This window comes from Ahaetulla prasina, chromosome 7 (assembly GCF_028640845.1).
Source record: "Ahaetulla prasina isolate Xishuangbanna chromosome 7, ASM2864084v1, whole genome shotgun sequence".
Lineage (NCBI taxonomy): Eukaryota > Metazoa > Chordata > Lepidosauria > Squamata > Colubridae > Ahaetulla > Ahaetulla prasina.
The window spans coordinates 102,097,345-102,120,306 of NC_080545.1; the positions used below are offsets into that span (position 1 = coordinate 102,097,345).

Below are 22,962 nucleotides of genomic sequence, written 5' to 3' on the forward strand. Positions count from 1 at the left end.
GGACTTTGAAAGGGATCCCCTGCTTTCTGCTTCCCTGAAGATGCAGAAGGGTGGACAAATAATTAGTGTTGCTGCTTGTCATCACAACATAGAACCACATATGGGCTCTTACATGTGTCTGGCCAGCCTCACTCTTTGCCTTCCTCCAGTTCTGCTTCAGCCGACTCTTATGTCGCTTCATCCTTCTGAGCTGCTTGGTGAACCATGGTTTATCTCTTGGATCACTGAGCTGTCGCAGTCTACATTCTGTACAGTCAAGGGAACACAAAATGTCCATGGGACACACCATTAAACATGGAAGCCATCATTCCTTCATGAATTGCAGATGTTTATGAAAATCATTCTAGGACCATCAGCTCATCATAAAACAAACAAGCTCCATCTTAACCTGCTTCTGAAAAGCTGTCACTCTCACAGGAGACCCGGTTTATGTTCTTTCCTGCTTAAATATCCATCAGTCTTCTTACCCAGAGTTCCCCAATCTTTCTGGCTCTGTGGACCAGCAAGAGGGGGGAGGGGATGGTTAGGTGCTGGTTCCCTGCTGGCGAATGGAGTGTGACTGCTGCTCATGTTTGACTGCTGCTTATGGAAGTTTGGATGTGTGCCTGTGCTTGTCTCCCACTTCCACTGCCCGGGTCTGAACCTCTCTTTGCCCAGTAGTGGGCCACTCCCCAGGTGTTGAGGACCCCTGTCTATCATCATAATCAGACAAATCTCGGCCACTAAAAGACTAGAGAAGAGAAAAGTTGACAGATGCCCCGTATACTTCAAAACCAAATACAAGAACAGCCTAAAAACCCCAGACTAAATTAACTTGATGGCTAGCTTCGTTATCCGGGTTGCCACAATGTGCTGAGCCCTAAGACAGATGAGGTTCTCCACCTGTGGTGTCCTCATGATCTCCTTAGAATGAAGGAAAAGCCACTGAAATGATCTTTTGGGACTGTGAGGGAGTCACTTCAAAGGGGGAATCAAATCTTTCTTTTTCCTGCCCAGAATATTTCCAATGGAGTGATTCGAACTGCGAGGAGTTGTATCCATTTCTCTGCCAGTGTCGTGCTCCGTAATCCCACCAGACTTGAAATCCCGGATTTAGAAAACTTGGAACTCCGTCGCCTTCGACAGGACCTGGGTTTAGCTCATAGAATCATCCATTGTAATGTCCTTCCTGTTAATGACTACTTCAGTTTCAACTGCAATAATACAAGAGCTACCAATAGATTTAAACTTAATGTCAACCGTTCCAATTTGGATTGCAGAAAATATGATTTCTGTAACAGAATTGTCTGTGCTTGGAATGCATTACCCGACTCCGTGGTCTCTTCTCATAACCCCAAAAGCTTTAACCAAAATCTATCCACTGTTGACCTCACCCCATTCCTAAGAGGACCATAAGGAGCGTGCATAAGAGCACAAACGTGCCTACCGTTCCTGTCCTATTGTTTCTTTCCATATATATATATATGCTTATACTTCCTTGTTTCTAATCTTTTTGTGTGATGCTTGTGTATATTCTTATGACAAAATTAAATAAATAAAATAAATAAATAAAATAAAATAAATGATGAAACCTGGAGAAACAAGGAAGCCCCCCTGCCTGCCAAAATCTCCGTTTTGCACCCCTTTGCTTAGCTTGGATCTGATTTTGCTCATCCTGATGGACTAGAAGATCAAATAAACTCTGTCTCGTTTGACTGGCCTCATTTATTCTGCAGAGCCAGGAGACAGTGGTGGTCCAAAGCTCAAGACCCCACAATCTTCTGCATGGCAAGGCTTGGCCTTAACAGGGAGGGGTGCTTCTTCAGAAGGACCATCCGTGATGCTACTTTGCTCTCTTGCAACTCCATCTCATTTTAATTGGCGAGTTGGGAACCCACTTTCCTGCACCTATAATGTTTTACATTGATTATTTATTTATTTATTTATTTATTTATCGTATTTATATACCGCCCTATCTCCCAAAGGACTCAGGGCGGTTCACAGGCAAATAAAAACACATAAATACAGATTAAAATAACAATTAAAAAACTTATTCTAAAAGGCCGAATGTTTAAAAACAATATAAAAAAAAAATAAAACCCCATTTAAAACCAATAAATTTAAAATCTAATCCAGTCCTGCGCAGATGAATAAGTGTGTTTTAAGCTCGCGACGGAAGGTTCAGAGGTCCGGAAGTTGACGAAGTCCTGGGGGTAGTTCGTTCCAGAGGGTGGGAGCCCCCACAGAGAAGGCCCTTCCCCTGGGTGTCGCCAGACGACACTGCCTCGCTGACGGCACCCTGAGGAGTCCCTCTCTGTGAGAGCGCACGGGTCGGTGAGAGGTATTCGGTAGCAGTAGGCGGTCCCGTAAATAACCCTATGCCATGGAGCGCTTTGAAGGTGGTTACCAAAACCTTGAAGCGCACCCGGAAGGCCACAGGCAGCCAGTGCAGTCTGCGCAGGATAGGTGTCATACGGGAGCCACAAGGGGCTCCCTCTATCACCCGCGCAGCCGCATTCTGGACTAACTGCAGCCTCCGGATGCCCTTCAAGGGGAGCCCCATGTAGAGAGCGTTGCAGTAATCCAGGCGAGACGTCACGAGGGCGTGAGTGACCGTGCATAGGGCATCCCGGTCTAGAAAGGGGGGCAACTGGCGCACCAGGCGAACCTGGTAGAACGCTCTCCTGGAGACGGCCGTCAAATGATCTTCCAGAGACAGCCGTATTATCCATGTGATTTCCTTGATCAAATACAGAGGAGGCTTAGATTCTCCTTCTTAGATTCTAAGATTCTAGATCTTAGATTCTACTGGTTAGGACCAGTTTGGGTGAACCGGTAGCTCCAGTTATCATCTGGGATTGAACCGGTTCGCCCCGACGATCAGATGGGCCCACCTGCCCACCTGCGCTATTTTCCTACCTTTATCTTCTCAGCTGATTCGCGCGGCAGAGCAAATTGCCATGTCTCGGCTGTGCTTCTCATCTGAAGAAACACGGAAGTGAAGATTTCTTCAAACTGTGAACACGTGCACAGCATACGTCAGGTGTGCATGCACACAAAGCACGCATGAAGCATGCAATCCCCAAACCAGTTGTTAAAACAGGGGGGAGGGGAATCGCACCACTGCTTAGCGCTGCCTCCTCCCATAGCTATGAATTCTTGCCTCGCTGTTGTCACTAAAGTTATCATCTCCCTCCAGCATCTTCTTCTGTCACTGCTGCCCCAAAAAGGCACCTGGTTTGTTTAGCTTGTTTCCTTTGTACAGTATAAATGGGTTCACTCTCACCATCCTTAGCTCATGTGTCCCGGGAACACCAGCACCACAATAAGGACTTGGAAGTGGGGAAGTAGCCCAAATAGCCCAATTGCCAAAGGTGTCAAAATCAAACTTCTCCAACTTGGCAAACATTTTCTTCTTCCATAGCCTTTGCAACACCACCTGCTGCACCTGAGCCTCTGCATCCTCAGAGTAAATCAAGATGTCATCTAGATAAATCACCAGAAATTTGGTAATTGTATCTGAAAAAAATCATTCATAAATCTGGAAAATGCTGCTTTCACAATTACCAATTTGCCAATCCAAAAAGCATAATTGGATATTCAAACTCACTATCCCGGATATCAAAAGCTGTCGAATATTCATGTCTTTCTTTCACTCTAATGAGGTCATAAGCGTTCCTGAGATCCAGCTTGGAAAATATGTAAGCCATCTGTAATCAGTCCATCAAATCTTATCTTAGAGGTGGTGAGTAATGATCCCTTATGGTGACCTTGTTTTGGGGGCCTCGTAATTGTGGACTGTGCAAATCAGAACCTGTCCCTTCTGTCCCAACCAGACAGAAGCCACTAAGAATGTACCCTGACGAAGAGGTGGGTTTCAATAGGTTCTGACCAGTTCTGGAGAACCGGTAGCAAAACTTTTGAGTAGTTCAGAGAACCGGTAGTAAAAATTCTGACTGGCCCCACCCCCATCTATTCCCTGCCTCCCAAGTCCCAGCTAATCAGGAGGAAATGGGGATTTTGCAGTATCCTTCCCCTGCCATGCCCACCAAGCCACACCACCAAGCCACGCCCACCAAGCCATGCCATGCCCACCAAGCCACGCCCACAGAACCAGTAGTAAAAATTCTGGCTGGCCTCACCCTCATCTATTCTCTGCCTCCCGAGTCCCAGCTGATCAGGAGGAAATGGGGATTTTGCAGTATCCTTCCCTTGCCACACCCACCAAGCCATACCACACCCACCAAGCCACACCCACCAAGCCATGCCACACCCACCAAGCCACACCCACAGAACCAGTAGTAAAAATTCTGGCTGGCCCCGCCCCCATCTATTCTCAATGTCGGCTGGCGACCCCTAGGGGGAGAGCCTTCTCTGTGGAGCACCTACCTTCTGGAATGAGCTTCCCCCAGGACTTTGACAGCTCCCTGACCTCCAGACCTTCCGCCACGAGCTGAATGACGTACTTATTCTTCCGTGCAGGACTGGCATAAAAATTAGAAATTATTAGTAATTTTAATGGGGTTTTTTATGGTCTTAATGTGTTTTTAATTAATGGGCCAAATTGAATAGGTTTTTTAAAATCGGTTTTTAGCTGTATATTGTATGTTTTTATTGTGTTTTTATCTGGCTGTAAACCACCCTGAGTCCCTCGGGAGAAGGGCGGTATAGAAATTAAATTATTCATTATTCATTCATTATTCATTCTGCCTCCCAAGTCCCAGCTGATTGGGAGGAAATGGGGATTTTGCAGTATCCTTTCCCTGGAGTGGGGTGGGAATAGAAATCTTACAGTATCCTTCCCCTGCCATGCCCACCAAGCAACGCCCACCAAGCCATGACATGTCCACCAAGCCACGCCCACAGAATCAGTAGTAAAAAAATTTGGAACCCACCACTGACCCTGACCCAGCTGAATACTCCCTTCCCCACTGTGAGCACTTGAGAAAGGGCCCGTTGTTGTTTCCCTGAATCTGTGAATAGGAAGTGGGGTGATGCTCCTTTGATGCCCCGCTGGTCATCCCTGTATTCTTTCCCTGGAGCAAACTCGAACCATATGCCCCAGCTTGCCAGAGATCAAGCAAAGCACTAAATCCCATCATCTTCGCCTTTCCTCATCAGCTGCTGTTCCTCTGGCTGCTCCCAGTTGCGTCAGCTCTCCGTCCCCAGATCAGTTGCGGTAGCTGTGAAGGGTGTAAGTCTCGTGATCCAGGGCTGGGCTTGCACAATTGAACCTGTTCCTGCCGCAAATCTCCCAAATGGGCATCTATGAGCACGCAAAGCTGCAATACTGTGACTCCTCTAGGATTTGTGGAATTCCTTCAAAGAATTCTACTCTAATTCAATTAAGGAGGGGACTGCATGCAGAAGCTTCACTTCCATGCCAGGTGTTTAATGTTTGCTGTTTTAATAGATGTACATCTTGGGATGGTTTATGGTTTATGGTTTTATGGTTGGTTTAAACAGAGAAGAGAAGAGAAGAGAAGAGAAGAGAAGAGAAGAGAAGAGAAAAGAAGAGAAAAGAAGAGAAAAGAAGAGGAGATGGGATGCAGAATGGAATAAGGAATAGAATAGAATAGAATAGAATAGAATAGAATAGAATAGAATAGAATAGAATAGAATAGAATAGAATAGAATAGAATAGAATAAACAGAGTTGAAATGGATCTTGTGGGTCATGTAGTCCAACCCACCCACCCACCCAAGCAGGAGACCCTGCACCATTTCTGACTAAAGGCAGTCCAGTCTCTTCTTGAAGGCTTCCAGGGATGAACCTCCCACAACTTCTGAAGGCAACTTCTGTTCCATGGGTTGATTGTTCTCACTATCAGAAAATTTATCCTTATTTCTAGGTTGAAATATTGTTTGGGAGACACCCCCCCCAAAGTTTAATATCCTATGGGCAGCTATATAAATGTTTTAACTGAATGAATAAATAAACAGAACCTGATTCACCTTCAAGGAGTGTCTTTGACCTGTTGATGTGCCAAAAAAGTTACTTCCTGGTTTTTAAACTAAAACGACTTTCTGAAATAAACAGATTTCTCTTTCCCTTCACCCACCCCCAACAGAAATCCACGCCCTTATAAGTAACAGAATATCCATATATTTTTTCTGAATTCCACATGAGCCATTTCTTTCTCTAAGCTGAAAAGTAAAGAGGATGAATTCCTATGTCCTTACAAGGCTGTGATAGATTCTTTTTTTTCCCTAAAAAAAAAATCTATTCTATTCTATTCCATGCAAACACAAGAGGTGTTTTTGTCCTATTGTCAATATTAAGCCATGAATGAGTTTTTGTTGTGTTTATTTGATTGTTTGTAAGTATTTATCTGTATAAAGCTTGGAAGGAGCAAAGGAAAGAGCTTCACCCGGATTTTACCTGCTTGGATATTAAGCACCTGTTCTTGGTTATTGAACTTATTTATTTATTTTATTTTATTTATTTATTTTATTCAATTTTTATACCGCCCTTCTCCCGAAGGACTCAGGGTGGTGTACAGCCAAGTAAAAAATCACAGTATAAATATTAAAAGAAATTAAAACAAACATATTATAAGGTGGGCAAATTTAAAACTATTTAAAATATTAAAATATAAATAACCCCAATAAAATTTTAGGCCAGTCCCGCTTGAATAAATAGGTGCGTTTTCAGCTCATGGCGAAAGGTCCGAAGATCAGGCACTTGACGTAAACCGGGGGAAGCTCGTTCCAGAGCGTGGGAGCTCCCACAGAGAAGGCCCTGCCCCTGGGGGCCGCCAGCCGACATTGTTTGGCGGACAGCACCCTGATTTAATAGTTGATTGGGCTATTTTAATGCATGAGCCTGATGGGCGCTTGCCTGTGGGCCCCACGAGCATAGAGGCCCCATACTCATCTGTGTAAGTTAACCCTTCAATGCACCTTGAATCATATACAGTAAATACAGCAACTGGATGGCTTACTGAGTATTGCTGTGTTTTTCAAGCCTCGTGTATTGTTCAAATGTTGATTATGTTGATTAGTTGTTGCTGCACAGCATGTTTTTAGTGTTTCAACACCGATTTTGTTGGAAGTGCCAATAAAATAAATATATGTTTAATTTTATCGACCATTTACATTTTTATTCCTGTGAATAGTTGTCATAGGAGCCCCAGTACACTGCTTTGCCCGGGGCCCATAATGGTGTTAAGACGGCCCTGCCTGGAGTTCAATATAAAATGGGCAGCTATATAAATGTTTTAAGGGAACAGAATCTAATTCAACTCCAGGGAGTCAAGTTATGTGTCTTTGGCCTCTTGATAGGTATTTTGTGCAAATAAGCTACTTCCTGGTTTTTAGACCAAAACTCCCTCTGAAAAACAAGACGTTCTCTCTCCCTTCACCAACCGCCCTGCCCGCCCCCAAAAAAGAAATCCACCCCGTTGCCTTGCCTTTGCCTAGACTATAAATTCCTCCACTCGCTTCTGCAGAAAACTTGCTATCCAAGGAGCCAAATGTGATCAGGGAAAACTAAGCCTGCAACCAAAAGCATTAATCAGCTTTGCTGAACGTATAAATTAAATAGCTTTGCATGGGAATGCACGGATGAAATAGTTGGGCTAAGCAGAGGAGTATCCTCATAAAAACACAAGGCCAGAGGCATTGCTTGCTTTGTGTAACTCCCACTGTGCTCTAGGCACAACGCCTGCGGGACGGAGCAAAACCACAGGCTCATAAACATTGCTCAAATATTACTAAACGAAGCATGGAGGATCTGCCAACTTGCTAAAATGACAGCTACATTATGAAAGCTTCTGAACAACCTACGTACACGTCTGTCTGCGTGTATTCCAAGTGCTGTGGGGGTTTAAGCCAGTAACGGGAAAAGGGGGCCACACGTGATACCCTGATGTTCACATTTGTGGGTTTTGTGATCTGTGGGTATAAAAGACCTGGCTGAGGGGAACCTCCCCACGTCCTCCTTTTGCAGAGTAACATCATCCTGCTTCAGTCTCCACCTCGGGGTGTTTAGCTGGGCTTCAACACCCCAGACAAGGACCCAGAGTTAGACTGAACCATCCTAAGGGAAAGGTGAGTGCTGCTCTCCCACCTGTGGGGACATGGCAGGTGAGGTCCTTGCATCAGATCACTCCTGGGAGTCTCTCTCCATCTGAAGGGACTTCTTCCAGGTGGCTGCAGGCTACATCCAGGTTCCAGCAAGGGATCTGCTGGAGGGTCCCTTAGGCAGTGCGGAACAGATCTATTGGGGATCTCTGTGGGAGAGAAACACAGACATAGAGGAGACCCTTTCTAAGGGAATCCCACGACCATTAAACAGCACTGCAGAATCCACTGTGACCCACCAAGGTTGTTACATGACCAAGGAAGAAGAAATTGGGCCCAGTTGAGCTAATGCAAAATTGTGAGACAAATTGTGGGACTCCCAGCTTCGTCCTGGGTTGGATGTTGGGTCCCCCTTCCTGATGGGGCCTTACCATGTGCCTAGTCCCCCTCCCACCTCTTCCCTCTTTGTTCTTCTGTGCAGCGAAGGAAGGAAGACCATGGGGAGATTCATCTTTGTGAGCCTCAGCTTGCTGGTTGTGGCCCTTTCCCTGAGTGGTGAGTTCCAGCAGGGTCTCTCATGTCCAGAGAGACCAAAGCTCTTGCATCTCAACCCCCTCCCTCTAGAATCCTCTCCCTGAAGTTGCTTTTATCTGCTGTTTGGCTTACTGTGCAATTTAGATCTCATCCTATCTCTCTGCTTCAAGATTCAGGGATGATTGCAAGGATATAAAGCAAAATTAATACCATAGTTGAAAGCTTAGCAAAAGATCCTTGCTTTGATCATGAAACTGAGTGCCTCCCACTCCTTGCAGGGGGCAGCCCACAAATAATCATCCCTGAAGCCCATTGAGTGGTTATGGGTCAACCAAGAGGCAACTGTAGATCCTCCAGAACTGACCCAAGGAATCCATATATTTTGTCCCACTCAGCAACCTGGTTCTTGAAAGAATCCATTTTCTGATATAGCAGATTTTACCGAATGATAAATCAATGAAAAGGGACAGGTTCACACAAGACATGAAGCTTCAAGGAACTAAACCAAAGTTAACCATTCCGCAAATACAGCTGCTCTGTTTGAAATTTTCAGTTTCAATTTATTGTCCTCAAAGATATTTGCAACCCAACAGGTTAAGAATGTTCTGCATTCATCCTCCTTCTCCACCTTTTCTCCTGGCCATCTTCTCATTGGACTTTCTCTCTTCCCACATAGGAGTGAAAGGCTGTTGTTGTCCTAATGATTGGCTGTCCAGGAATGGGTTTTGCTACAAGGTCAATGATCAGTTCAAGACCTGGAACGATGCCGAGGTTAGAAGCGTTGTGTGTCTGTGAATCCCCTAGCCCAGGAACAGGAGAGGTCTAGGGGGAGCCTTGCATTGTCCCCAAGTCCACTCTGGCTGGGATGAAGTGGAGGGTCACTAAGCCAGGTGCATGAAAAAATAGCAAAGGTCATGATTTTAGGATAGTCTGAAATGCAGATATTCTATGGACTATATGCTGGTTTAGGCTTTCATGACCCATACCTGTTGAGCAGTGTTGAGCTTCAAGGTTGAGCAACCATCTTGTAGACAACAGATTTCCTGACGTTTCCCTGGCAACATGGATGGCATCTTCAGATCTCCTTGCCTCTTAAGTGATGGTGATCACGGATTATAAAGAAATGAATCTTGAATTTAAGCAAAGGTTAGGGTTAGGGTTAGCAAACAGTAACAAAACGCCAACAAAGACATCCGTCGTGTTCAACAGAGTGAAGAGGGTGGCTAGAACCATCTGGTAGCAAACAGAACCTTGCGGCTTTCTCAAATGGACACACACACACACACAAATGTTTCTTCTCTGCTGAACAAATGACTTTTTCTGTTGTCGTTCTCTCCCAGATGTTGTGCAGGAAATTTAAGCCAGGCTGCCACCTCGCCTCCATCCATAGCATGGCAGAGTCAGCTGACTTGGCCGAATACATCACAGACTACCTGAACGGTGATGGAAATGTCTGGATTGGACTGAACGACCCACAGAAAGTAGGTCCCTTTCCATTGCTTCAATTCATTTGTTATTGTTCCTAAGGGGATTTTTGAAGGATCTCTCTCAGTGGTGGGATTTAAATTTTTTTTATTATTCTGTTCTGTGGGCGTGGCTTGGTGGGCGTGGCAGGGGAAGGTTACTGCAAAATCTCCATTCCCTCCCCATCAGCTGGATCTCGGGAGACAGCGAATAGAAGGGGGCGGGGCCAGTCAGAGGTGGTGCTTACCGGTTCTCCGAACTACTCAGAATTTCCGCTGCTGGTTCTCCAGAACTGGTCAGAACCTGCTGAAACCCACCTCTGGTCTCTCTGCTAAAAGCTCTTGCCTTGGACAAAAGCCACTGAGAAACTCCAAGGCTTTTTCTCCTGCCCCTCCCCCCCCACCAACCTTTCCTGCCCAGTTGAAGAACTGACTGCTGCCTTTAAAGTCCCAAAGGGACGGATTTTATCCCAAATTCATCTCGGGATTCAGGAGTTCTCATGCACTCAGAGCCTCCTTCCGTCTCTGCCTTCCCCTCTTTAGAGCACTGAATGGCCTCTGCTCCTTGTTGAAACTCTGAGGGGCCAGGAACTCAGGGACTGCATGGCCTGGCCTGGGAGGGCTGTTCTTTCCTCCCCCCACCCCACCCCACCCCGCTTTTTTTTTATTTTATTTTATGCAGAAATGGCTCATTTCTGTTACCGGCAGGCTTCCATCTTGTGCTCTGTTGCATTTGCAATTCCTGAAAAATGCTCCATGATGTATAAAAAGGGAAGTTTTCCTGGAATTGAGCTCAGTTCCTGGTGGCTTTAAGAATAGAAATGTTAATTTATGGCAATAACACAGAAGTAGGTTCCCTCCCACAAATTCCCAGGGTGCTTTTCAGTCTTCCCTATAGCTCCGGGGTTCTCTTAGTGGTCTCCCACCCAAGGACTCATTGACTTTGACCCTATTGATCTTCCTGAGATCAATCGGTGTCGACTGTCTGGACACCTCCAGGTAGTTTTCCTCTGGTATATCTTTTCTCTGGATCTCCTGATTGCCACCCATCCATACATTCACATTTGTGCTTAATGAATAGTGTCTGAGTCCATTCGTTTACATAGCAATACTTCTTACATTCCTAATTTCTACCCCTGTTGCCCAACCATTGATAAAAAAAGTCCCAAGTCCGAAAATATTCCATCTCTTCTTTTTCTTTTAACTTCAGTGTTAATCTGTCCATTTTTGCACAGCCCAATATTCTCCTAATTATATCTTCTTCCGTAGGTGTTTCCTTGCTTTTCCAATGTTGTGCAAATACAATTCTTGCTGCTGTTAAAACATGAAATATCAAATCTACATTTCCTTTATCCTATTTTTCTGGTATTAAGCCTAACAAAAATAGTTCTAGCTTAAAATCTATATGCTGTTTTAACATTTTTTCTAACCACATAATGCATTTTCGCCCAAACTTTTTTTTGCTTTTGGGCATGTCCACCACAGGGGACAGTCTATGCCTGGTTTCTGATTACATTTCCAACATTTGGTGCTGATATTTTTAAACATTTCTGATAGTCTTGTCGGTGGTAAGTGCCACGTATAAAATGTTTTTTCCTTTAATATACACACATGCTTAGTCAACACTGTATTATCTGAGTCAATTTACTTTTACAAAATAATAATAATCATGTTAGTAATAATAGTAATAATAACAGTAATAATAATAATGCTTGCTTTTATATAATAATAGTCTTTCATCATTTTCTTTGACATAACAATAATCTTTTATCTTCTGATTTCAACCTCTTTTATCTAACCGCTGATAAAATGAGTCCCATGTTGTAAAATATTCTGTTTCTTCCTTGTCTTTTATTTTGAATGTCAATCTATCCATCTCCACACAATCTAATATTTTTCTAATTATATTTTCATCTGCAGGGGTATCTTCATGTTTCCAATATTGTGCAAATACACTTCTCGCTGCTGTCAGCACATGTAGTATTAGATATGTGTTCCCTTTATTATAAGTTTCAGGTATTATACCTAACAGGAATATTTCTGGCTTTAAGTCTATATGTTGCTTTATCATTTTTTCTAACTAGTGTATGTATGTATTTTCATCCAGATTTTTTTTTGCCATTGGACATGTCCACCACATATGATAAGAACCCAGTATCTGATTGCATTTCCAACATTTAGCAGACATGTAAAATATTGAGCACATATGGAATGTAAAGAGAAAACCAATTAAAAATATTTTTTAAAAAAACATTCACCAAATTTAACCCTGGTTAGCTGTTCCAGCTCAACTGAGGAGAGAGAGAGAGGGAGGGAGAGAGGGAGGGAGGGGGAGAGAGAGAGATCTATTTCGCCATTGCCAACTTTTCATCTTCTGAGTCATACAGAGAAAGATCCACCTTCTCCATTGGCTAATGTGGCTTTCCTGTCATTCCAGAAACACAACTGGGTGTGGTCAGACCGATCCTGCACTGACTACTACTCCTGGAATTCAGGAGAGCCCAACAACCAACAGAACAAAGAGAACTGCGTTGAGCTCATAGCCAAGACAGGTAAGCCAAGGTGGAAGGGGAGGGTGTTGAAGATGCATTTTCAACAATCAGGACTTATTTCATCCATCTTGGGACACTCACCGGTTGGCCAATGATGACCTTTGTTCACCTCCTTAGATTCTAAGCTCTCACAGCCTGACCCTCTATACAGCCAAGGGACCACAAAACACCCACGGGATAAACAAACATGGAATTCACCATTTCTTCAAAACCCCAAACTTAATTATTACGGCACCATAATTAAACCAACCGTCTCCATCTTAAGCTACTTCTTGAAGGTCATTATTGTAACAGATAGGAACCTTCCCTCCATCTTACCTTCCTCTTTTCCTGGGCAGGAAGTCTTCTTCTCAACTAAGAACTTTCTTCTTCCTTTCGAAGAAGACTCTCAAAAAGACCCTTGCTAAAGGAAACCCCTGGGTAGCCCAGGGGCCAATCCTCTTTGCCTTAAAAACTGGGGAACAAAGCGTAAGAGGTCTCTCCCAACATACTTGCCATTGTGAGGATCTGTTGGGTTTGTGGGGCAAACAAATTGGAAGGTTGGTCCAAACTGAAAATGAAACTTTCTGTTTTGCCATCCAGGATATCTCAAATGGAACGATAGGACCTGTGAATCCTTGCAACCTTCCCTCTGCCAGTGCAGATTCTAGTGCAAATCGCTCCTTTCCTTGCTCCAGAGTGAGCGAAGCAGCTGGTGAAGTCTGGAGAAGCAACGAAGCTCTGCCAAAAATCTCGGCTCTGCATCCCTTTCCTTAATGGATGTTTTCTGTAGCTTGGATCTGACCTTGCTCATCCTGATGGGCCAGAAAGTCGAATAAATTCTGCTTTAGCATGACTGGCCCTGTTTATTTTGGAGACCCAGGAGACGGTTGAGGTCCAAAGCTTTAAGACCTTTGAATTTTCTTCAGGGAGAGGCTCAGCTTTAAGGGGGGGGAGGGCATCTCTAAAGAATCCGTAGAGATTCTCAGTCATCCAGGTCAGGGCTGTCCCAACGGTGCTTTTTCAGGAGGCAACTGGACTTTTTTGTTTTTTTCTTTTGAAGAGGTTTCGCTTCTCATCCAAGAAGCTTCTTCAGCTCTGACTGGATGGTAGGGAATGGAAGAATTGATATTCGGTGTAGACAGCTGGTCATTTGCATCCTTTTAGAGGGTCACTGAGGTCGCTTGGAGGTTTATCTGTGTCCTCAGGGTCACCAGCAAATGGTTCCTGTAGTCTGCAATTTTTCCTCTGGAAGCCCATTCCTCCTCCCACACCATTCAAAGGGTCTTCATCCCAAATTGTATGGCTAAAAGTCTGTAGAGATTCTCAATATCTTTTAAAAAGGACCATCCATTGATGCTTTGATGCTTTCTTGAACGTCCACCTCCTTTTCATTGGAGGGTTGAGAATCTGTTGGCCCTCAGCACCATTTTGACTGACACGTGATCCCCACTCTTCTGGAAAAGGCATAGGGGTGGGATGGTGGTGCAGGTCCCTGAAGGCCTGGGCTGTGCTGGACTACTCTGTCAGGGTTGCAAAGATCTGAACCCCCTCTGGATGGCGTCAAAGAGCCTGTGATGCCTCTAGCCCTCAGCGTCCTCTCTGGCAGTCCAAGGCCTTAGTGGGAACCCCCTCAGCCCTCCCTCTGGCAGCAGCCTGGGTTGCTTCCATATCTGGGGAGAAGAGCCCCACTTCTGAGGGGTTCTTTTCACCTGGCCTTTGAAGGCGTTGGAGGCCTTCACTTTCTCAGCTGTAGATATGACCCAACTAGGAAACATCATCAGTGCTAGAAGGAAGGGGAGTTTGCAGAGAAGAGGAGGAGGAGGACTTTGGGGTCCTAGTGCTCTCTGAGCTTTGTTCAGACATTTCATGACCCAACTAGAATGGTGTAGTGGCCTAGAGGTGGAGCTCTAACCTCATAATCAGGAGGCTGTGAGTTCAATCCTAGGTAGCAGCAGATATTTTTCTCTCTGGGCACAGTGAGTAAATATCAGCTGCGAACTCTGCATTGGCAACAGGAAGGGCATCTGGCCAGTAAACACTGACCTCCATTCAGTTGCACTGATTCCACCCCACAGGGATTACAAGGTCATTAAAAGATAAAAAAATAGTCCATGACCCAACTAGGTAACATTATCAGGGTTAGAAGGGAGGAGGATTTGGAGAGAGGAGGAGGAGGAGGAGGAGGAGGAAGAGGAGGAGGGGGAGGAGGACTGTGGGGGTCCTTGGTGTTCTCTGAGTTTGGTTGTTTTCTTGCAGATATTTCATGACCCAACTAGGAAACATCATCTTTTTTTATTATTTATTTATTTATTTATTTATTTTATTTTATTTATTTATTTATTTATTTTGTCATACAGTATATATAAGCATAAGCATGAAATAGCTATACAATATATAAGCATATATATGAGTATGTAATAACTATATTAATTGATATAACGAAAGGAAACAATAGGACAGGAATGATAGGCACGCTTGTGCTCTTATGCACGCCCCTTACAGACCTCTTAGGAATGGGGTGAAGTCAATAGTAGACAGTTTTTGGTTGAAGCTTTGGGGATTTTGGGAAGAGACCACAGAGTCAGGTAGTGTATTCCAAGCATTAACAACTCTGGTTTGGGCATTTTCAGGTCTGCGGGGCTTAAGGTTAAACTCAACAAATGCCAGATAGGAGTTGAATCTGTAGAATTCTTGGGTTACCGGATAGATAAGGAAGGCATCCACCCAACGGAGAGCAAAGTGCGAGCCATTAGAAAGGCTCCAACCCCAAAAAACAAAACAGAATTACAAGCATTTTGGGGGCTGGTAAACTTCTATGCGGTATTTTTAAAAAATAAGGCAACGGTAGCCGAACCGCTACATAAACTGCTAGCGAAAAAATCTGTTTGGACTTGGGGCAGGGTTGAGGCTAAGGCATTTGAAGGCGTTAAGAATCTCTTGTCCAGCGATAGCCTTCTAATTCAGTACAATGGGACGTTGCCACTAGTACTAGTTTGTGATGCATCACCCTACGGGGTAGGGGTTGTCCTCAGCCACAGGTTACCAAACGGTTCAGAAGCCCCTATCGCATATTTTTCTCGCACGATGTCCGCAGCGGAAAGGAACTATAGCCAACTAGACCAGGAAGCCCTGGCTATAGTTTCTGGGGTTAAAAAATTCCACGAGTACCTGTTTGGGCGGCAATTTGAAATAGTCACAGACCACAGACCTTTATTGGGACTATTGGTGGGGGACCGTCCAACAGTGGTTGCATTATCTCCCAGGCTGACCCGTTGGACTATTTTCCTGGCAGCATATTCGTACAAACTGTCTCACCGACCGGGCAAGGATTTGGGACATGCGGACGCTTTAAGTAGATGCCCATTGCCAGAGACTATTGAAGACCCGACCCCAGGGACGCCCGTCTTGTTAATTGACTCTTTGGACTCTGGCCCAGTCACATCTACGGAAGTGACTAGGGCATCTTACAAAGACATTGTCGTAAGAACTGTGATCGGTTGGGTGCAGAGGGGATGGCCCACTGCACCGGGGGATCGTTTCAAAGAATTTACAAAAAAGCGTTCGGAACTGTCGGTACAAGGGGGTTGTCTGTTATGGGGGGATAGAGTGGTTATTCCGGAGAAATTACGAGGGCATGTGTTGGAACTATTGCATGTGGGCCACCCGGGGATTGTAAGGATGAAAAGCCTAGCGAGAAGTTACGTGTGGTGGCCACAAATGGATAAAGACATTAGCGACCGGGTAGGGAAATGCCAAGCATGTCAAGAATCAAGGCCACTACCCCCAACAGCCCCCATAAGGGATTGGGAGAAACCCCAGGGTCCTTGGTCCAGGATTCATATAGATCTTGCCGGGCCGTTCCATGGGCAGACCTTCTTAATTGTGGTAGACGCCTACTCGAAGTGGTTAGAAATTTTACTTATGAAAACCACAACAGCGGAAGCTGTAATCACAGTATTGAGACATCTATTTGTGACACACGGGTTGCCCGACACTCTAGTATCCGATAATGGCCCACAATTTACGGCCACCCAGTTTGAGGGGTACTTGGCAGAAGAGGGCATCCAACATGTCCTCTCGGCGCCTTTCCACCCGGCGACGAACGGACTTGCAGAACATTTCGTACACAGTGCCAAGGAAGCGCTATCTAGAATTAGCCCAGGAGATTGGCAATCCAAAATTGATACCTTCCTGGCAGTCCAACATAGAACTCCCTGTGTGACCACCGGCCGCAGCCCATCGGAGTTATTAATGGGTAGAAGACTCCGGTGCCCCCTAGATCGGTTAAACCCAACATACTCCCCTGATGGGTACCAAAGCACAAAGGAAAAAACCAGAACAATGACAACAGGTGACCCAGTATGGGCACATAACTATAGTGATGGCCCAGCGTGGCTAAAGGGAACAATTGCAGGAGTGACGTGCCCAAAGTCATGCATAGTGGACATGGGGGATGGCCGAGTCTGGAGACACCACATAGATCAATTACGAAAAAGAATACAAAACAATCCAGAAACCAAACAGCCAGACCCTGACTACCCAATATTTGAACCAACAGCTAACTCAACCCTGAGGCGATCGGAGGACTTAGCTGAGTTTGAAGAAGTCCAGCGACGCCAACCGGTTCCTCCAGAGGACAGCAGGGACGACTCTGCCAATAATCCAGGGCCGGATGGCTCAGAGGAGGAGCTGGGAGGAACAAACAGTCCCTCCGACCAGCTCGACTCACTCCCAGGGAATGAATTGGGCAGGTCAGAAAGAGTTAGGAGACGCCCTGTCTACCTGCGTGACTACATGGAGAAATAACATGCAAATTTTATGCAAAAAACTATGTAAATATGGTACAATGTGTTCTGGGAGGGGAGGAGTGTAATGTATTTGAATTTTAGGAGGGAAATTTGGGCGGGAAAATGCACGTTGCTGATTGGCTGATGCCTCAGCCAAAATACTATTTAAAGAGGGGGTTTTGCCTGTTGGCTTTTGCTGGGATCACAATAAACTACAGAGCTGTTGTCACTTGTATCGTCTCCTGCCTCGTCATTGCCCGAACTTAACAATTAAGCTTAAATCTGTTGCGTGCTCGTGTATTGTTGCAATTGAAGCTGAAGTAGTCTTCGACAGGAAGGACATGTAATAGATGATTCTATGAGTTAAGGTCAGGTCATGTCGAAGGCGGCGGAGTTCTAAATTTTCTAAACCCAGGATTTCAAGCCTGGTGGCATAAGGTAATTTTGTTGTATTCAGAGGAGTGGAGAACTCTTCTTGTAAAATATTTCTGGACACGCTCAATTGTATTAATGTCTGAAATGTGGTGAGGGTTCCAGGCAGGCGAGCTGTATTCAAGAATTAATTCATTCATTCATTAACATCCATGCTAGAAGGAAGGGGAGTTTGAAAGGAGGAGGAGGAGGAGGAGGAGGAGGAGGAGGAGGAGGAGGAGGAGGAGGAGGAGGAGGAGGAGGAGGAGGAGGCCTGTTTCTACATGGTTTGATTATTTCCTGGCTGACTGGGTGTAGAGCATATTTTTAGTCTTTTCCTTCCTCCTTTTTTTGCTAGCTGAGAGGAAAACCACAAAACCACAGACCAGCAGGGGGCGCCCTCCCTGAACTGTCCCTGACCTTCCCTTTCTGGGATTCCTAGAGGGCGCTTTGCTGTGGCTTCCCCCAGGATTTAAAGGGGACTTCCCCTATTTCATTATTTTATGTTCCTCGTCGTTTTATATTCTTGAGCAATCAAGCTATCAAGGCCAGCATGCTCTCCGTTCAATTTGGAACAAGCCAGGTTTTTCCCCCCAACAGAAACTGGCAGTGATGTTTGGATAGATAGATAGATAGATAGATAGATAGATAGATAGATAGATAGATAGATAGATAGATAGATAGATAGATAGACAGACAGACAGACAGACAGACAGACAGACAGACAGACAGACAGACAGACAGACAGACAAGCAAGCTCAGAGAGCACCAAGGACCCCACAGGGAGGTATCAATCTTAAGACCCAAGTTTTTCTTTTTTTCTTTTTTCTTTGGTAAGGATTTGTCTGTGAAATTTGAGAATGTCTGGGCGGAAAACAAACTTTCAGACTGAGAACCTATTGAGTTACGGAGAAAAAGCATGGAAATTATACAACTGTCCCTTTAAAAAGCTAGAATTATTTCTTCCCATTTACTTTAGCTTTACGTAGGTTCAAAGCCCCCTCCTCCGTGCCTGTCCCTTCCATGTTTCATACTTTAAGTTGCGATCACCAGGGAGAGGAGGTGGGAAAAAATTGGGAGATACAACATGATTTATTTAGGTTTCATGTTTCTATACCACCCATCTACCTCAAGGAGGGGCTCTAGGTGTTGTCGTTGTTGTTGGACAAAGCTGTTGGAACGGAATGACGTGGTGGCTTTGTAGAGAGAAAATGGACAAAAATCAGGGACGTAGCTGGCAATCTAACTTGGCCACATGAGGGGTTTTTCGACTATGGGATTCTGACATCTTGAGATCCAAACTGGAGAAACAAAAGGGAAAGGGCACCACCAAGCATTGCAAGGAAAAGGCACCACCAACAGAGATGGTGTTCAACCAGTTTGGGCGAACCAGTAGTGGAAATTTTGAGTACTTTGGAGAACCAGCAAATACCACCTCAGGCTGGCCCCGCCCCCACCCACCTGCTTGCCAACCCTCCTGCCCTGCCCCACCCACCCCACCCTATATATCTTGCCTTCGTCATGTGGCCCAGCTAATCTCCGTGCCTCACCTCTGCACCTCACCTGCTCTGGTCACCAAAGGTAAGCATGTTGCCCACTCACCCCTTCACCTTGGGTCAGGGCCCAGGGATGTGCCATTCCCCAGCTTCGGTCTTGCCACGGAGCCTCCACCCGCTCACCATTCGCCTCGGCCAATGGTCAGGGTACGCGCCATTCCCCCACTCCGACCTTGTCTCGGGCCTCCGTCCACATGCCACCCCCCCCAGCCTCAAACTACACCCCCCCAGGCCAAAGCAATTTATTCGGCCTGCAACCTGCCGCACTAGGCCAAAGGGCCACAGGGGGGCAGCGGGGGGGGGGCAGGAGAGCCAAAGCGGTTTGTAAGAAGTTCCCATCTGGAAAGCACCGCAGCGGAGATCTTGCAGCCGCTTCTTCCATCCCTTGCTGAGTCTCGGTCGCTCGCAGAGATGCTCATTGTGCTCTCTGGATCAGCAGCTGCTTCTCTCCGCTGCTGCTCCTGCTGGGAGAGCATCTTGTGCAATTTAGCAGCTGTCAGCTGCCGCTTTCCTCTAAGTCCCATTTGGAAAGGGCTGCAGCAGAGAGAAGCAGCAGCCATGTTGAATGCTGTTTCTCTCAGCCACAGCGCTTTCCAAATGGGACTTAGAGGAAAGCGGCGGCTGACAGCTGCTAAATTGCACAAGATGCTCTCCCAGCAGTGTGGAGAGAAGAGCAGCCACTGAGCAGAGATGGAGGGAAGCAGGTCCCAAAAGGCTGCTCAGTCGAGCCTCACTGTGTGGCAGAAGCCATGCATGCGCAGAAGCCATGCTTGCATACATGCAGATGCTTGTGCACAGAAGCTGTGTGGAGGCTTGTGCATGGAAGCCGGGCACGCATGCAAACGTGTGCTCACATTTTCAGTGGAATTATTTGAATCCCACACTGATCCACCAAGTATAGGATTTGGCCAAAAAAAATCTGGATGATCTACTGCAGCGACAGAAAGATCTTTCTGGTGTTTAAACTGGCACGTGGAAGATGGGCATTGAAAACTCCTTTGCCATTGAAAGGGAAGTGACCACTCATTAAGGTGAGGGGGACAGAGCCCCACTGGCACATTCTGTCTAATAAACACTGCAGGAAGTCTCAATTATTTGCTTTGGGGCCACAATATCTTTTAGATTTTAACTTTGCATCTATTCTTTTGTTAAACTAAAATAAGACCATATTTGTTTTTCTTTTAACAAATCTATAATCTGTTACATTGGTGAGGAGTTGGAGCGACTGAATAGAGCTTGAGCATTTACTGGCCGGATGCCCTTCCTGATGCCTACGCTGAGTTCACAGCAGACAATTACTCATTGCAGCCAGAGAGAGAAATATCTACTGCTACCTAGGATCAAACTCACAGCCTCCTGATTTCAAGGTGAGAGCTCCACCTCTAGGCTACTTCATCATTCAAAATAAGAAAATATTGTACCTTATAATTATATCCATATTCAAGAGAGTACTTTGTTATTTTTGTGTCAATTTTTAAATTTTCTTTGTTGTCCTCCCCTCCCTAATCTTCTCTCTCTCTCTCCCTCTCCCTCCCCTCCCTCCATATAGATACATACGAGCTCATGGAACCTACAAGCAAATACAATGATCTTCAATAAGTGCTGATAATCAAGAAAACAAGGTTTTTGACTGTGCAGGCAAGACGTGTGGCTTGTAAATGTTTGATAATCACATTTTTATTGCCCCAGAAGCAAAATACTCTCTATCAAAGAGCAAACACAGTGACCAGTTTGTGTTTATGCGGTTTTATTGTTCCTGTGAAAGGTGTATTTTGGCTGATGATTGCATTGTTTTCCTACAGTTTCCATCTCTGTTGGTTTTTACTTGTTAATTTTGTTGGAACAGTGCCTCAGTGGAAGTCTGTGATAAAAGTTTTCTTTCCATATCAACTTCTGCCAGGACCAACCTTGTCTTCTCCTTTGGTGAAGGTCCGCATAGCATCTGTGGCAGTGGTGGGTTGCTCCCGGTTCTGTCCGGTTCTTGCAAACCGGTAGTAAAAGCGGCAGGAGACTCCGCCCACCCGCCCGGACGTCATAATGGACGATCTTCTGTAACAGAATCATCAGTGCTTGGAATACTTTACCTGACTCTGTGGTCTCTTCCCATAATCCTAAAAACTTTATCCTAAAACTTTCTACTATTGACCTCACCCCATTCCTAAGAGGACCATAAGGGGCGTGCATAAGCGCACAAACGTGCCTACCGTTCCTGTCCTATTGCTTTTTTTCTTTTCTTCTTCCTATATAGATGCTTATACCTCCTTATATTTACTCATATATGTGATTATATATTATATAGTCTTTTTGTATGATACCTACATATATCGTTATGACAAAATTAAATAAATAAAAAAAAATAGATCTGCGCATGCGCAGAAGTGCACACGCTCCCATTGCAAACCAGCAGTAAAGTTAAGTAGAACCCAGCCCTGATCTGTGGGTTGGAACCAACTTTTCCACTTCTGGCGAAGCCCTTGAGATTCTGGCCTGGACACAGTCTGAAATGGCATTGGTCAAATTTCCCAGTGGCCTTTGGAGAGCTTGGGATGGGAGGTGCTACAGCTATTTTCCACCTCCAAGACTTCTCAGTGGCTTCTAATACAGTCAACCATAGCATCCTTCTGGGCCAGCTTTTAGCCGTGAATAGAGAGAACGTTGCACACATTTGTCTGGTGCACCAATTGCTCCCCTTCCTGCACCTGGAGGCTCTGCTCATGCTCATTCAGTCCTTGGTCGCCTCTTGTTTGGATGACTGCAATATGCTATCCATAGGGCTGCCCTTGAAGACTATCCAGAAGGTACAACTGATCCAGAATGCAGCAACATCCACAATGATAGCTTCTCCTAGGTTGGGCCATGTAACCCCATGTTGGAAAGAGTTGCAAGGCCTCCTGGTTTCCTTTCAGGTGCAACTCAAGGTGTGGTTGTTACCTTTAAAGCCTTCTATGGCACCGAGCAAGGTTATCTAGATTAACAGATTGATAGAGTTGGAAGGGACCTTGTAGGTCATCTAGTCCAACTCCCTGCCCAAGCAGGAGACTCAACACCATTTCTGACAGATGGCAGTCCAGTCTCTTCTTGAAAGCTTCCAGTGATGAAGCTCCCACAACTTCCGAAGGCAACTTCTGTTCCATCTGATTGCTCTCACTGTCAGAAAATTCCTCCTTATTTCCAAGCTGAATCGCTCCTTGTTCAGCTTCCATCCATTATTCCTTGTCTGGCCTTCGGGTGCTTTGGAGAACAGCTTGACCCCCTTCCTCATCTCTGGGGCAGCCCCTCAAATACTGGAAGGCTGCTCTCATGCCTCCCCTGGTCCGTCTCTTCTCTACACTAACCATGGCCACCTCCTGTAGCCTCCAGTCCCCTCATCATCCTGGTTGCTCTCCTCTGCGTTTTTTCTAGAATCTCAACATCTTTTTATAGTGTGGTGACCAAAACTGGATGCAGGACTCTAGGTGTGGTCTTACTAGGGCTTTATAAAGTGGTATTAGTATCTCCCTTGATCTTGATTGTATCCCTCTGTTAATGCAGTTTAGGATTGCATTGGCTTTTTTGGCTGCCACTGCCCACTGCTGGCTCATATTTAGCTGGTTGTCCACTAAGACTCCAAGATCTCTCTCACAGTCACTGCTATTAAACCTGGTTTCACCCAGTCTACATGTGTACTTTTGGTT

The 22,962-nt window shown here is 45.4% G+C and overlaps 1 protein-coding gene across 1 annotated transcript in view; it reads left to right on the forward strand.

Annotated features, from left to right (window-relative positions):
• Positions 1-7,929: 7,929 nt before the first annotated feature.
• Positions 7,930-22,962, forward strand: part of LOC131202387 (low affinity immunoglobulin epsilon Fc receptor-like) — a 34,142-nt gene continuing 19,109 nt past the window's right edge. The window contains exons 1-6 of the mRNA XM_058191319.1: positions 7,930-8,030; positions 8,485-8,558; positions 9,214-9,308; positions 9,878-10,018; positions 12,438-12,552; positions 17,093-17,285. Coding sequence (XP_058047302.1) covers positions 8,501-8,558; positions 9,214-9,308; positions 9,878-10,018; positions 12,438-12,552; positions 17,093-17,285 — 602 coding nt within the window. The 5' untranslated portion in view covers positions 7,930-8,030; positions 8,485-8,500. The remainder of the gene's footprint in view (positions 8,031-8,484; positions 8,559-9,213; positions 9,309-9,877; positions 10,019-12,437; positions 12,553-17,092; positions 17,286-22,962) is intronic.